The sequence below is a fragment of the Neodiprion virginianus genome, chromosome 3, assembly GCF_021901495.1.
Source record: "Neodiprion virginianus isolate iyNeoVirg1 chromosome 3, iyNeoVirg1.1, whole genome shotgun sequence".
NCBI lineage: Eukaryota > Metazoa > Arthropoda > Insecta > Hymenoptera > Diprionidae > Neodiprion > Neodiprion virginianus.
In genome coordinates, this window is record NC_060879.1 from 22,451,482 (window position 1) to 22,467,770 (window position 16,289).

The following is a 16,289-nucleotide window of genomic DNA, read 5'->3' on the forward strand; positions in this document are numbered from 1 at the left end:
CTTGGCTTGTACGGTCAAAATACAGTTTTGTACTACCTTAACATTATATGTTAAATTCGAGAGACAACACCGTATTCTTCCGAATATAAGTCGAGGTTTTTCGTTGCCAACATGACTCCCTAAAATCGTCCTTGACTTATACGCGGGCTTGACTTATATTCCGGATTTTTTTGGAAATTCACCTTACACACTAAAATTGTTTTTTATGAATATTTCAATCGTCAAATTAGACCAGTTGAATTCACGCTGCGATATTTTAATAATTTACCCAAGTTCCATTGATAAATCTACCTGTTTAAAAAAATACAAGTCGGTTTATATTCAGTACCTAAAAAAAGTCCTGAAATGCAGACTAAAGACTGGGGGTCGACTCATATCGTCGATTTATATTCGGAACAATACGGTAATATAAATGAGTTCTTTGAATAGATCAGTATGTAAGGCATGCCATAGCTTAGTATGTTCACGTAACATAGTTGCGTTAAGTTCTTTTAAAAGGTCTTGTGACGTTTATGTTAATCTGGTTTTCAATTAGTAGTACCTCAGAGCAAATAGACATGGAGGAACCATCGACGCCGAAAATCTAGCCCCGAGCTGGGAAGAGAGAGGGACGTAGTGAGACTTGCAGCATGATGTATATGGAGCATTTCGTGTCAGATCGACCTGGTCTGACCCATGACCTGTCATTTGAATTACGATTTTTTACATGATTGCTTTGACTCCAAGGCACTCATTTTTTCTCTAAACTTTTTTCCAATTGACCTAAATTAGTTGCGATTTTTGGTAGCGACCATATTGATTGACACAATTCAAGAATCAGTAATAATTCTGAAAAGTCGTTTGTGAGATATCCAAATTTTCGAGCTTTGAACACAGAGGTTCGTAACTTATACTTACTTGCCGAGAGATCATAATGCTTGGGGATCTTTCCTGATTTCACGACAAAGACTGGCAATACCTAATTTGTTCTTGCATTTTTATTGCGATGTAGCTTTGATAACTTCATTGTTTTATATTTCAGATGTTTTTACCTAGATTTCATTACTTTTTGTAAGTATGCGGCAATGACACTGCCGTACTGTAGTAACGGATGAACTAATTGTAAGTGAGCCACGATATTTGTACTTGTTGAGATCCGCAGCATTTATAGACGATATCATTATTCTGGCTTGTGTTGCCACGATGAGAGTGCGATATAGGAATACTACTAATCCAATTGATGCTCCCATACGTTCATGCTGCTGCCTCAATTTTCTATCAAGTAATAAACACATTGCGAGGTGAAAATGGTAGAGGAAGCTTTTTTCTTTTTTTTGTTTTCTACCAATACATTTCATTCGACACTTTTAAAGAAAACAATGTATGATATTATTCGTATTGCACGATTTATTGATGAACATTTTTTTTACAGTAAAGTCATAAAATTACAATCAACTTGTTTATGACATAAACCTTTCACAGAGGAATTGAACAAAGTATAAATGAGATGCATTATTGTGTCGTTGAAAGTCGAATGAACTTCAAAAATTCAATTATATTTGCATAGTTCGATCGGTTAGCTAAACAGTTCAATTGTAAATTAAAATGTGGACGCTCATTCTTGTCATATTATAAAACTTGAACCAAATTAATGTGAAAAAAGTCTACTTGTCTATGCAGTAAGCATATAAGTACGTATTTTCTTTGTCTTAATTTTTTTTCATCTTTTTTTTAGCCAATTTCTTTCTTGCAGTTCGTTAAATTGTCCAGACCTGAAGTCCGAGTCTTCGACTTGTATGTGTACATCATATGTCAGAAAGCTCGCAAGTCGTCACAGGTTGCCAGGTTGTCAAATCATCGATATAACCCAGAATAACTAGAGCCACTGCCAAAAGGTAATTGGCATTGAAAGCTTGTACGAAGAGACATGCACTTGTCGTTTCGTCGTTCTAAAGAGGGAGACTAATCACAAGAGTCTTGGAGTTTTCACTGCTTAAAGAAGTAACAGCATCAGTTGCAGATATTGATGTAGCAAGACAGGAGAATTTAGTTTATGGTGATAAACTCCAACACGAAATACTGGCCGTTTCGTTCCTTTTTGATTTTTTTTGGTTTTTTTTTGTAAATCTGAGTGCCCTCCATCTTGACAATTTCATTCCTTTGTCCTCCTAGACAATTTTATCTTTCGGTTGATCTGTTAAAAAATATAAATTTGTTAATGGTAAAATCCTTCCAACGTGACTACAACAGCGTAAAAAACTGTTTTCAAGTGCTGAAATGAATATTTTTGTCTGCTGACTATCATAAAAAAAGTATTCGCAATGCTTGTAGACTTGTAGAATCACGCTATTTGTTTCGTTGACACGGTTCAACCAACGGGATACACGGATAGAAAAATCTGAGAAAAATTACCCTGCTGTTTATAATCGTGATGTAAAAGACTCCTAATGCAGTTTTTACGGTGCTGCATCAGAAAAATGCGTCGTCACATTTTAAATGTTGTGCTGCCGAAATACATAGTTTCTAAGCAAGGTGATGATTATTTTCATAAAAACCTATAATTTTTGTAACATGCATCAATAAAAAATGCATTAGGTGTCTTTTACATCACGATTATAGACAGTAGGGTAATTTTTCTCAGATTTTTCTCTCCGTGTAGCTGCGAGAGGTTGATACTTTTCTACTCAAGTGAGACTTTGTACAGAGGTTGATAGTTTAGAAACAAATACGAGTTAGCTAACGAAAGAGAAAATATTACCGAATAGAAAAATCTACCAAAGTATTACCTTGTCCTTTTCCCATACGCTCGATGTTGGATGCAGCTGGAGAACTTGCTCCGATGATTTTTCCATTAACGTCGTATACGTCCGAACCCCTTTGTTTTCCTGTATTTTCTTCTTCGCGAGAGAATTTACGAGTCTTGACTCTTCCAATTTTTTTTACAGTGTGTTCTGAGGTCTGCGATATTCTCTTCCGCGGACAATAAGAAATGAGAAACTGTCAAGACCGTTGACTTAAGTACGTACCTGTCACTGGGGCCGGTAAGAAAAAAAGAAGGATAATTTTCGTATAATCCACACGAGCGACATTGAACTTGACAACACTGGCTCCTAGCTTTGGTTTATCATAATATTCGCCCAGTTCTCCTTGTAACTTTATTATCAAATTTATTGCCAACAAGCTTCGTAGATTTCATTTCTGATTGATTCGCAGTTGGAAACAGCTACTATATATATATATATATATGTATAGTACTTGATGTGAAAGATCACTCAAAAACAAGCAGCCCGATAGTTTCCAAATCGTTCTCTTGGAACCGTTTAAGGGGGAATATCAGTGTGAAAAAAAAAATCGATTAGATAGTTTTAACCTTTAAGAATATGCCTACAAATTTTGAAAACAACTTTCGGCTTAGAAGTATTCGAAGTTGGCACCAAGCGTCGACGCTTGTTTTATATCAACATTTAAGTTACATCATTCAATTTTATCCTTTCGAAACTTTAAACGCGTTTTTCTCGAAACCATGTTTTTTGACCTGGTTGACAGCGTAACTCTGTCAAATTTTGTCCAATCGACTTCGCTCAAAAAGGATTCTCTTCAGAAAACTTATCGCTATCGTCGCATCGTAGAGTTTTTTTTTAAATTGTTTACTTTTTTTTTATTCATAATTTACTGCTAATTTTTTGTGCAAAATTCGTTTTTTTTTTTTAAATGGCCGCCATTTTTTTTTTTCAATCAAAATTTTCAAATTTCGCACGATGCTGCGATATCTATACCATCATAATTTCATAATCTTTTTGAACTTTTGAGTTCAGATGCTTGCTGTGGCACTCATGTAGTCAACTGTCGGGAAGTTTTTTTTTGAGACGCCATTTTGCGACCGCTCCTCTGCTTTATAAAATGTACTAAAAATAAAAAAAAAATTTCCCTGTATACTTCAATGCTTCAATGATAAATACACAAAATCCCAAATAATTCGATCGAGCCGTTTTCTCAAAAAAAATTCTCAAAAAATACCTAATTTTTCAGCCTGTCACACTGATATTCACCCTTACACGTACACATACTAATTCATGAAAAATTTGATTTTCAATAATTACAGCGCCATCTGTATCCGATCGAAAAAAAATGTCGAATAAAACTTGTGTATTTTCCCATGGACAATTTGAATCTGCAATAAAAAATAGTGGTATCCATTTAAGATTTCAAAGTTACTACCCCTCACGCCCTCAGGGGTTGGGGTGGAGGGTTGAATTTCACGGGGTTAGTTTTCCCCATCAAAATCGAACAGTTTTAGTCTCGTACATTTCTTTGTACAATTCGTATTTCTTGAGATATTTTGATGTCTCAAGATATATACTACATATATATAGTAGCTGTTTCCAACTGCGAATCGAATCAATATATATATATATATATATATATATATATATATATATATATATATTCTGATGCATTGAACAAGTGTAATTAGAATGAATGAGATACATACGTTCGGTTAGTAACGCAACTAAATGTTTCTTTGCTACGAAATATTTGTTTTTAGTTCTTTATAGTCTGATGTGAATGATTCATTCTTACTCTCCACGTCATCAACTAGATACTGGTTTATTAGAAAATGATTTCAATACCGTTTTGTTAAAATTCGTTTTTTTTTCGCATCTTTGTTCTGATTCAATCAACTTCTTGTTCATTTCATAGTTGTACAGTGACTCCAGTGCGTACAAAACTAGTCAAAATCCAAATCATGCAGTTGATCAACTCATATTAAAAACAAAGCAACAGCTATATACACTAATGGCAGCAAGGAAAACGATCAACCGTACGTAGATGCTGCCTGCTATGTGCCGCAAACAAATGAAATTGCAAAGAAAAGCATAAATCCAAACGCATCAGTGTATACAGCCGAATAACTTTAAACCCTTCGACAGTGGGACTGTTGCAAAAATTTGATGTCGGTGCAACAATAAATTGCTGTCAAGGCCTTGTTAAACGGAAAGAATAGTAAAGTGAAAAAATAGATTCGATGTATACGAGAAACATATAACCATGGATCCTGGCCATGGAGACCCTATATTTATGATCAAGAGAGACCGGGCTCTGATGGTTCCTGCCGAAGCAAGTGTGATTATTGGTTCACTTGGAAATGCGCAATTTCAAAGAGAGAACGGTCGAGAACTTTGATTAAAAATAAATGACGGTCATTTTTACAGTAAAAAATACTATTATTTATGTATAAACAAGAAATTATGACTGAAAACAAATACTAAATGTACAAAATAAACAATTATATGGCTTCGTTACATGATTTGCAAACAGTAATTCGATGGGCTTCGCAACTAGGCCTTTCACACCGCACACAACGAACAGCTGTTAATCTTACATCCGTACAGAATGCGCACCGTGCTTGTTTATGCGTTTTGCGTCTTTGTGGTTGAACTTTTCGTATATTTTGAAACGTCAAAGGTAGAGCAGGTTGCTGTACCAACGATTCAGTGCGAGCTTGAAGTTGTGGTTGTATTAGCGCGTAAGTCAATTCCTTGATGAAGTTTATTCGACTTCTTATCATATTCGCTTGTAAATTGTACAATACGAGGGAATTGACTCCAGCGTAATCCAACATACCAAAAAATATTCTTAGCGGCCACCTTGAAGTATGGCGAACAGTGTTGTAAGTCTCGCACATCTGATCGAATTTATAGGCGGCTTCTTTCGTGCGGGTGTAAAAATCTAGAATTTCTGGTGATCCGGTAAGAACGTTCACTAGTCCGGTTTTGTGAAAACTTGATAATAATATAAGGACTTTTTTACTGCCCGGGCAATACGAAACTAAGGTATTTCCTTCGGCGAAACCGAAGCGAACAGTACCAGGAGTCCCGTTTCGCGTGAACGATGGTGGTATTTCGCACATATTTTTTCGTAGAGTGCCAACCATGCTCAGGTTGTAGTGAATTTTCATTTCTCTAACAAGATCGACGGACATGAACCAATTATCGCATGTGATATTTCGCCCCGTATGATGAATTGATTCTGATAATTTTCGCACGTAATAGTTCGGCACAGATTCACCTGCGAGAGTTGGAATCCGTCCTGCGTAGGGCTCCGCGCTTATTAAATACGAAGTTTGTGCATCGTTCATGCATACGATTTTTATACCACACTTGTTTGGTTTATTAGGAACGTAGACTTTCGAACAAAATTGTCCGTGGAATTTTAGAAACTGCTTGTCAATCGTGCAGCAATTAGATGGAAAATAGTTTCGCGTGCAATTCAAAATAAATAGATCCCAAATTTCTTTTATAGGCGCTAATTCATGCGCTTTTCGTCGTTCGACTCTGGTTGCCTTATCGTCGAAAGTAAGACATGCTAACAAATAATAAAATCGACGTTTTTTGATTGCAGATTCGAACGAAACGATTCCAAATAGTGGTGTCCACAAATCCTCGGAGGGGGGGTTCTGTCTTACCAATCCGGAGAAGTATAATAATCCCAGCAAGGCTTTTAATTCCACCAAATTTGTCTCTCGATAAAGGTCTTCAATCTGGTACTCGGCTCTTCTTCGGATTTCTTCATTTGTATGCCGAACGATTATATCCAATAAGTCGTTTGAAAAAAGTAAACTCCATGCTTCGAGTGGTGTTCTGATATTCTTCGCATCGCCATTCGGTTTAGCAAAAGAAATTTCTGACACCTGTAGCACTGGTATTTCCGAATTATTCGCGTACCACTTGTAATTATTTTTTCCTTCTATCGCAAACTGACCATGCCATGGTCCTTGCGCGTGCTGTGCCTGCTGTTCGTATGAATCATATTCGACATCCATTGGAATTTCGCCTTTGTGGCCGAGCCCGGTATCTTCGTCTGCATCCTGGATATCATTGACCTCATGAAACGCTTCTTCGTTATTCGGTTCATCTTGCCATGGAATCTCGTAACTCGTTCCGAGTGGTAGCCCTCGAAGAAGACTACGAATTGTTTCATGACTTCTCTGCGTCATTCTACAGAATCTTGTATTTTTTGGAAAAATATCCTTGTTATATATTTTATCTCGGCAAGCAATAAAATCACACAGTCAAGTTATTTATTAACGTACCTCAAAGCGCTATTGGAAGTCTCTTGGATCGAAAAACAGAAAACTTTGGAATCCGGACAATTACTCTCACGCCGGTCACACTGGGACTTTTCGTCAACAAGTTTACACCACTATAGCTTAAGGACTAACTGGCGAACAGTGTTGCTGCTCCGGTAATTCAGCGTGTGGCAGCTCTATAAGAGAAATGTACTAGATAGGTAATAGATTGTACTGAACAGAATTCAACTATTGTGAGGATATCTTTTTTGCCGCCAGGTGGTGCTTTCATTGTTTTCGCACTTGTCAGTGAGGTGGGCCAATCTTTTACCCGCGAATATTTCATGGCTGTGATGGAGTAACAAAATTGTTCTGTTCGGATCACCCGATTGTATGTCGTTCCAGGTGATGTCGATGGTCGCCAACGCTGGCGACGAATCCATGACTATGCGTCCGAAGAAAAACCTGTCATCAACCAGCTTACTCGTGGAATGAAGAGATCTCTAAACTCCGGAGGAGGTGTCATCGTACCAGGAGGCTAGCGCAACGAGCAAGAGGATGATCGGGCCAAAATGCTCTGGAACAACAGCATGCAACGGCACGATGTGCTCTGAAGATGGCTATCCGGGCCAGTGAGCACCGTGGGTGGAAGAAGCTTGGCAGCGAAGTCCGCGATGATCCGTGAGGTGGGCCATATGAAACGTTTCCGGAATTCAAAGGTCACAGGTCCGGAGTACGTACCAAACTTTGCCCTTGAAACGAGGTGTAGAACGTCTGTCTGTCTTCGTGATAGAACCTTTCCAACGCAATGGAATCAGCAGCGGCTAGTCCTCCTTTCGGAGGACAACGAGCCACCAAACGAACCATTATCCTGTCGACGTATCTGCCTGATGGATATGGCTGAAGAGCCATTATAAAGCATCATTTGCAACAGAATGAAAGAATTCATCGCAAGAGTTGGCAACCTTTCCGAAAATCGGTATGATGTTCCGAGGGCCGGATCCACGATCGATAGAATCAACGTGATAGTTGACACTGCGCGCAAGGTCATTGTAGGAAAAAGATGGAAACGAGGTACGAAAAAGTTCTAAGCCATAGCAACGCTGTGCACGACAAGCGCATTAGCTTGAATCATGTGAAGTATTTGGATACCTAGACAAAGTCTATGTAGACTGCTGTTGCCATATGTGACCGCGATCTCACGGGGTGCTCTTCAAGAATAGGAGGTGGTTTTTTAGTCGGTAAGAGTCTCGCGCTGTTGCGGATTGAGCCCCAATTCGTCCTTCCGAAGATTTTTCTCCTGCCCTGGCAAAAGACAACACATAATATCCCGTTGAAAACCGCTTATCGTGGGTTCCTACGAAGTTTCTTGAGTCAGTCTTTGCCAATCTAGTAAGAAGTCACTCTTTTTTTCACTATCATTGAAGCCGCCGCAGTACTGAAGTAAAAATACCGCAGTCAGCGCAGTTCTACATGCAATGCCGACCAAAAATTTCCAAAATATTTTTTGTCCCACATACGAGGAAAGAGGCCGTAAAATGTATCCCTGCAATATTTCTTGGCATCGTTGTTGCGTAAAATAAATTTTTTGGGCATATTTGAATTCGGCACTGCATGCAGAATTGGGCCGATCGCGGCACGTCCACATCGCTGTTGTTTAGGTGTTGATAACGGACAAATAGAGTGATATTTTACTCTATCGAAAGAAACTCACTGTAGCATCTTCTCAAGCCTTTATGCATGTAACGTACCTATCGATCGGCGCGGAGTTTCTACGGCGTAACTGTTGTCCCAACCCTGATGCCACCCACCCACCATACCAAGTATCAAGTAGATATACACACCTGTTTACACTCGTATGCGTGATGTCGGCAGATAACCGCGTTGTGACTTGTGCTTGCGGCGACATGAGCAGAGTCGCGATAATTTTCCCTGAATAAAATTCGCTGACTTTTCCGTTAATAAACTCAGAACTCCTTATATCTTTCCACGAAACTTGGGTAACATTGGGTGTCTATTACGAGCAAAGACTCCAGAAATGTTGCATCTTCGATATATATAAATTTGGATTAAAAAACGCAAGGTATTGCGTCCTTTCACATGAATAATTATAAATTTAACAAAACCGTTTCCGAAAGTTAGCTACGCTGAATTTACGAAGCTTAGTTGAAGTTCGAAAACAATTTATAAGAGAACGAGAAAAAGTTACGTTTTTCCCTGTGGTTCATCGTAATTACTCAACTTTTCCCTGTCTATTTCCAACAGACGAAATTTGCGTACGTCAAATTCCTAGTTTTTTTTCCAGTAAGCAGAGATCGATGGATTTTCGATCAGCAACATCAAGTTTCGGTGTCTTTCTAACGTGCGAGGTAGAAAAAGATTTGATCAAATCAACATCCATTTCTCGACGGTGGAGCGGAATAACTGCACCAAGAATTGAACACTGCGTGTCAAGGTGGAAATTCACGAGATTAGTTTTCGTAGGCCATTCTTTTCCGATAATTTGACCGTCTATTTTTAAGCGTGCCAATTCACTCGGTTCTTGTATCGATCCTCAGGCAGTTGGTTATATCATTTCTGGACAGCTAATCGGGGTTCAATATTAATATATGGCCACTCAAGGGGATGCCGGACCATCGTCAAATACGGCAAATCGTATCTTAGTATTCTTTCTCTACCGAAGTAATGAACTCCCTTCAAATTTTACGAAACGATAGAACTTATTATTGTCCTTGCGGTTTGACTGAAAAAAGTTCACTCAATTTTAAGTTTTGGTATCGTACTGCAACCGAATCAGAGATTCTTCGTATTTAATCACGAATTTTCCAAACATTTCTTAATCAATCCACAAGCACAATAATAAGCCCTGTAGTTTTCCAAAGTTTGAAGAAATTGTTTCACTCAGAAGAAGTAAGAACTGCAGAACACAATTTATCGTATTTGAAAGAAGTTTATAACCTTAATCATTATAAGTTCGATAAACTAACCTCTCAGCAAAATTATCTTCGCTCGAGTACCCGAATTCAGTATACATTCAACAAAGAAACTTTAATCCGGCAGTATGCACCCAAAAGAGTCGTTACTTCAAATTTGTTGTCGCAATAATAAAGTGATTATTGCAAATTATTGCCATAAAAATTTAAGCTGAATAATTTCGAATGTAATAAAAATCTAAATGTATCCACTAAACAAGCTCCTATGGACTTCGACGACTATGAAGCAACAGTTTGAAATCTGATGCATTCGTGGAATCAGCTTTTGAAGTACTAGAAAATATTACTAAGCATACAGTAGCAACCTCTGTTCTTTAAATAATTCTGCATAAATATTTAATAATAATTGATAGTAATATCGCCTTCGTAGAGTGGATTGTATTTTGATGGACCGAAATCATCCTTGTTACACTTTTATAAAAGTAATCGTCAATGGTCTTTCTTCTTATTTTGGAATTTTTAAGGAGAGCAAGCAGTGAAAAAATCATCATTTAGTGAAGAAATTTACGATAAAATCATCTACTTTGATCCTAGTACCTGCAGTAATTTACTTCGTAGTCGAGATGACCCTTGATTAGTCATAATAAATAAACTAATGCGAGATTCTCTTGCTCCCAGTCGCACGTGGCTCGTTTCACTACAGTAGCAACAGTAAACTATGCTAACGTTCGTCTAATTTGCATCTTCGAGTAGCGTTAGGTAAATCACCATTCTGATGCAACGTAACACGTCCTTCGCGTTGATAAAACTTCGGTAAAAATTATCGAGCGATGTGCGATGTGCGTAGAACGATAAAAACGGCAACGCTTATCCGTCACAATTGCTCGCAGTATCTAATCAGTCGAATTTTGGGCTGTAACATCTTTCGCGTTTACATTTTCTCCAAGTTATTACTGGGGACGTGCGCTTTTTATAACACGCATCTTTACTTTTTTGCGCCGTAATCGTGATTATTATGTTGGTGCCCGGAAAAAATTTGTCTAGATTCCAAAAATTGGCAAATTGAAAGAAACTGCTTTATTCCAATCTTGAACCAAATTAATGTGAAAAAAGTCTACTTGTCTGTGCAGTAAACATTTAAGTACGTATTTTCTTTGTCTTAATTTTTTTTCATCTTTTGTTTAGCCAATTTCTTTCTTGCAGTTCGTTAAATTGTCCAGACCTGAAGTCCGAGTCGTCGACTTGTATGTGTACATCATATGTCAGAAAGCTCGCAAGTCGTCACAGGTTGCCAGGTTGTCAAATCATCGATATAACCCAGAATAACTAGAGCCACTTCCAAAAGGTATTTGGCATTGAAAGCTTGTACGAAGAGACGTGCACTTGTCGTTTCGTCGTTCTAAAGAGGGAGACTAATCACAAGAGTCTTGGAGTTTTCACTGCTTAAAGAAGTAACAGCATCAGTTGCAGATATTGATGTAGCAAGACAGGAGAATTTAGTTTATGGTGATAAACTCCAACACGAAATACTGGCCGTTTCGTTCCTTTTTGATTTTTTTTTGGTTTTTTTTTTGTAAATCTCTGAGTGCCCTCCATCTTGACAATTTCATTCCTTTGTCCTCCGAGACAATTTTATCTTTCGGTTGATCTGTTAAAAAATATAAATTTGTTAATGGTAAAATCCTTCCAACGTGACTACAACACCGTAAAAAACTGTTTTCAAGTGCTGAAATGAATATTTTTGTCTGCTGACTATCATGAAAAAAATATTCGCAATGCTTGTAGACTTGTAGAATCACGTTATTTGTTTCGTTGACACGGTTCAACCAACAGGATACACGGATAGAAAAATCTGAGAAAAATTACCCTGCTGTTTATAATCGTGATGTAAAAGACTCCTAATGCAGTTTTTACGGTGCTGCATCAGAAAAATGCGTCGTAACATTTTAAATGTTGTGCTGCCGAAATACATAGTTTCTAAGCAAGGTGATGATTATTTTCATAAAAACCTATAATGTTTGTACCATGCATCAATAAAAAATGCATTAGGTGTCTTTTACATCACGATTATAGACAGTAGGGTAATTTTTCTCAGATTTTTCTCTCCGTGTAGCTGCGAGAGGTTGATACTTTTCTACTCAAGTGAGACTTTGTACAGAGGTTAATAGTTTAGAAACAAATACGAGTTAGCTAACGAAAGAGAAAATATTACCGAATAGAAAAATCTACCAAAGTATTACCTTGTCCTTTTCCCATACGCCCGATGTTGGATGCAGCTGGAGAACTTGCTCCGATGATTTTTCCATTAACGTCGTATACGTCCGAACCCCTTTGTTTTCCTGTATTTCCTTCTTCGCGAGAGAATTTACGAATCTCGACTCTTCCAATTTTTTTTACAGTGTGTTCTGAGGTCTGCCATATTCTCTTCCGCTGACAATAAGAAATGAGAAACTGTCAAGACCGTTGACTTAAGTACGTACCTGTCACTGGGGCCGGTAAGAAAAAAAGGAGGATAATTTTCGTATAATCCACGCGAGCGACATTGAACTTGACAACACTGGCTCCTAGCTTTGGTTTATCATAATATTCGCCCAGTTCTCCTCGTAACTTCATTGTCAAATTTTTTGCCAACAAGCTTCGTAGATTACATTGCTGTTTGATTCGCAGTTGGAAACAGCTACTATATATACATATATATTCTGATGCATTGAACAAGTGTAATTAGAATGAATTAGATACATACGTTCGGTTAGTAACGCCACTAAATGTTTCTTTGCTACGAAGTATTTGTTTTTAGTTCTTTATAGTCTGATGTGAATGATTCATTCTTACTCCCCACGTCATCAACTAGATACTGGTTTATTAGAAAATGATTTCAATACCGTTTTGTTAAAATTTGTGTTTTTTTTTCGTATCTTTGTTCTGATTCAATCAACTCCTTGTTTTATACATTAATTCATTTGTATAGTTGTACAGTGACTCCAGTTAGTATTTTAAGTAATTTCGCTTATAGACAAAATATAGATTTTGACTTTATTAAATTCCCCATGTATTATTTCAACATTTCCATGGCAAGATATTTATTGTGACCGAGTTTTAACCTAGTTTTTTAGTATCACCTAGTCACTTATTATGGTCGGATATGTAACGGAGGTCGTCTCATGAAGTCACAAGCCGGTGGTGTGTACAGTTTCGATATAAAAACTACTATTATCAACTGGCTTATGTAGTACGGTCAGATGTATTTTGTCGCAGTGCAGCATTTGTACCTTGACAGTCCAAACGAATAGAAGCTTGAGTGTTCTGATCGCAAAAGAGTTCGCAAGTTCGCGGAAGAATCCACCAGTTTTGAGTGACGCGCTCACCAGATTTCATTTACCCCTTTGTTCGAAGCGTCCAGCACGCTCGCATTCTGATACCGACTGTCGTTCATTCGCTTTTTCATACACTATAGTTTACAATCTTGATTTTCATTTGTTCATTAGAAAGAATACAACATCAAGCTATTAGACCAGCCCTCGCCTACAGAAGATCAGTACCCACATTTTTTTGGCTGAATGAAAGCTTACTCTACTGGATGATCCAGCAAAACTTCTAGCAAAACGATACATAACCAACGATCTGTCCAATAAGAAATCAATTCTCTGCTCTTACTTTACATACGATATCAGGCCAACAAAACGAAAAAGAAAAAGACTACTTGCCGAATGTGTTCAGTATGTAAAGGACTTAACTGAATGTACTATGCACATCGATAATAATCTAACATTCTACGAACAGGAATATGATACCATCACTACCTCTGTACCAATAGATACTGATGTAGGTAGACAAATCAAAGCTAGTCAAAATCCAAATCATGCAGTTGATCAACTCATATAAGAAAACGAAGCAACAGCTATATACACTGATGGCAGCAAAGAAAACGATCAACCGTACGTAGATGCTGCCTGCTATGTGCCGCAAACAAATGAAATTGCAAAGAAAAGCATAAATCCAAACGCATCAGTGTATACAGCCGAATAACTTTAAACCCTTCGACAGTGGGACTGTTGCAAAAATTTGATGTCGGTGCAACAATAAATTGTTGTCAAGGCCTTGTTCAACGGAAAGAATAGTAAAGTGAAAAAATAGATTCGATGTATACGAGAAACATATAACCATGGATCCTGGCCATGGAGACCCTATATTTATGATCAAGAGAGACCGGGCTTTGATGGTCCCTGCCGAAAACAAGTGTGATTATTGGTTCACTTGGAAATGCGCAATTTCAAAGAGAGAACGGTCGAGAACTTTGATTAAAAATAAATCGAAGGTCATTTTTACAGTAAAAAATACTATTATTTATGTATAAACAAGAAGTTATGACTGAAAACAAATACTAAATGTACAAAATAAACAATTATATGGCTTCGTTACATGATTTGCAAACAGTAAGTCGATGGGCTTCGCAACTAGGCTTTTTACACCGCACACAACAATAAGTTGTTCTTCTTACATCCGTACCGTTTGCGCCTAGTGTTCTTTTCTGCATTCTGTGTAGTTCTGTGTTAACTTTCGGTATTTCTTGAATTATCAGACGTGGAGCAGGGAGCTGTATCGACTATTTAAGGCGAGCTCGAAGATGTGGTTGTATTAGTGCGTCAGTCAATGCCTTGTTGAAGTTTGTTTGACTTGTTTCTGTATCCGACGATTGTAAATTGTACAATACGAAGGAATTGACTCCAGCGTAATCCAACATACCAAAAAACATTCTTAGCGGCCACCTTGAAGTATGTCGAGCACAATTGCAAGTCTGGCACATCTGATCGAATTTATCGCTGACTTCTTTCGTGCGGTTGTAAAAGTCTAAAATTTCTGGTGATCCGGTATCATTTTTCACTCGTCCGGTTTTGTGCAAACTTGATAATAATATAAGGACTTTTTTACTTTCCGGACAATACGAAACTAAGGTATTTCCTTCGTTGTAACCGAAGCGAACAGTACCAGGAGTCGCGTTCCGCGTGAACGATGATGGTATATCCCACGTATTTTTTCGCAGAGTGCCAACCATGGTCAGGTTGTATTGAATTTTCATTTTTCGAACAAGATCGACAGACATAAACCAATTATCGCATGTGATATTTCGCCCCGTGTGATGAATTGATTCTGACAATTTTCGCACGTAATAGCTCGTCACAGATTCACCTGGGAGAGTTCGAATCCGTCCTGCGTAGGGCTCTGCGTTTATTAAATACGAAGTTTGTACATCGTTCATGCATACGATTTTTATACCAGACTTTTTTGGTTTATTAGGAATGAAGACTTTCGAACAAAATCGTCCTTCGAACTTTAAAAAGTGCTGGTCGATCGTGCAATAACTAGATGGAAAATAGTTTCGCATGCAATTCCAAATAAATAGATCCCAAATTTCTTTTATAGGTGCTAATTGATGCGTTCTTTGTCGTTCAATTCTGGTTGCCTTATCGTCGAAAGTAAGACATGCTAACAAAAAATAAAATCGGTGTCTGTCCATTGCAGCTTCGTACATATTATATCGAGATAGTGGCGTCCACAAATCCTCGGTAGAGCTGGCGTTCGGTTTTTCTAATCCGGTGAAGTATAATAATCCCAGCAAGGCTTTCAATTCCACCAAATTTGTCTCTCGATGAAGGTCTTCATTCTGGTACTCGGCTCTTCTTCGGATTTCTTCATTTGTATGCCGAACGATTATTTCCAATAAGTTGTTTGGAAAAAGTAAACTCCATGCTTCGAGTGGGGTACTGATATTCATCGCATCGCCATTCGGTTTAGCAAAAAAAATTTGTGACACGTGTTGCACTGGTATTTCCGAATTATTCGTGTACCACCTGTAATTATTTCTTCCTCTTATCACCAACTGACCATGCGATGGTCCTTGTGCGGTATCTTCGTCTGCATCCTGGATATCAGCGACCTCATGAAACGCTTCTTCGTTATTCGGTTCATCTTGCAATAAAATCTCGTAACTCGTTCCGAGTGGTAGCTCTCGAAGAAGACTCTGAATTTGTTCAAGATTTCTCTGCGTCATTCTACAGAATCTTGTATTTTTTGGAAAAATATCCTTGTTATATATTTTATCTCGGCAAGCAATAAAATCACACAGTCAAGTTATTTATTAACGTACCTCAAAGCGCTATTGGAAGTCTCTTGGATCAAAAAACAGAAAACTTTGGAATCCGGACAATTACTCTCACGCCGGTCACACTGGGACTTTTCGTCAACAAGTTTACACCACTATAGCTTAAGGACTAACTGGCGAACAGTGTTGCTGCTCCGGTAATTCAGCA

The 16,289-nt window shown here is 37.9% G+C and overlaps 1 protein-coding gene across 6 annotated transcripts; it reads right to left on the reverse strand.

The window, feature by feature from the left end:
- Positions 1 to 1,436: 1,436 nt before the first annotated feature.
- Positions 1,437 to 16,270, reverse strand: LOC124300564 (uncharacterized). 6 transcript variants are annotated; one of them, XM_046754785.1, is made up of 5 exons: positions 16,127 to 16,270; positions 15,917 to 16,040; positions 6,447 to 6,862; positions 2,766 to 2,956; positions 1,437 to 2,173 (listed from the first exon to the last, which is right to left on the reverse strand). In XM_046754785.1, the coding sequence occupies exons 2-5, from the start codon at positions 16,028 to 16,030 to the stop codon at positions 2,148 to 2,150; spliced, it is 747 nt and encodes a 248-aa protein (XP_046610741.1). In that variant the 5' UTR covers positions 16,031 to 16,040; positions 16,127 to 16,270; the 3' UTR covers positions 1,437 to 2,147. The 6 variants fall into 6 exon arrangements, with proteins under 6 accessions (XP_046610741.1, XP_046610743.1, XP_046610737.1 ...); XM_046754787.1 differs by lacking the exons at positions 1,437 to 2,173; positions 2,766 to 2,956 and adding an exon at positions 3,710 to 4,150 and having other exon boundaries at positions 6,446 to 6,862; XM_046754784.1 differs by lacking the exons at positions 1,437 to 2,173; positions 2,766 to 2,956; positions 6,447 to 6,862 and adding exons at positions 11,343 to 11,629; positions 12,222 to 12,412 and having other exon boundaries at positions 15,570 to 16,040.
- Between the last annotated feature and the right edge of the window lie 19 nt (positions 16,271 to 16,289).

What these genes read in the sequence shown, in the direction of transcription:
- LOC124300564 (XM_046754783.1), bottom strand. Translation starts at nt 6,976, where the DNA reads ATGACGCAGAGAAGTCATGAAACAATTCGTAGTCTTCTTCGAGGGCTA.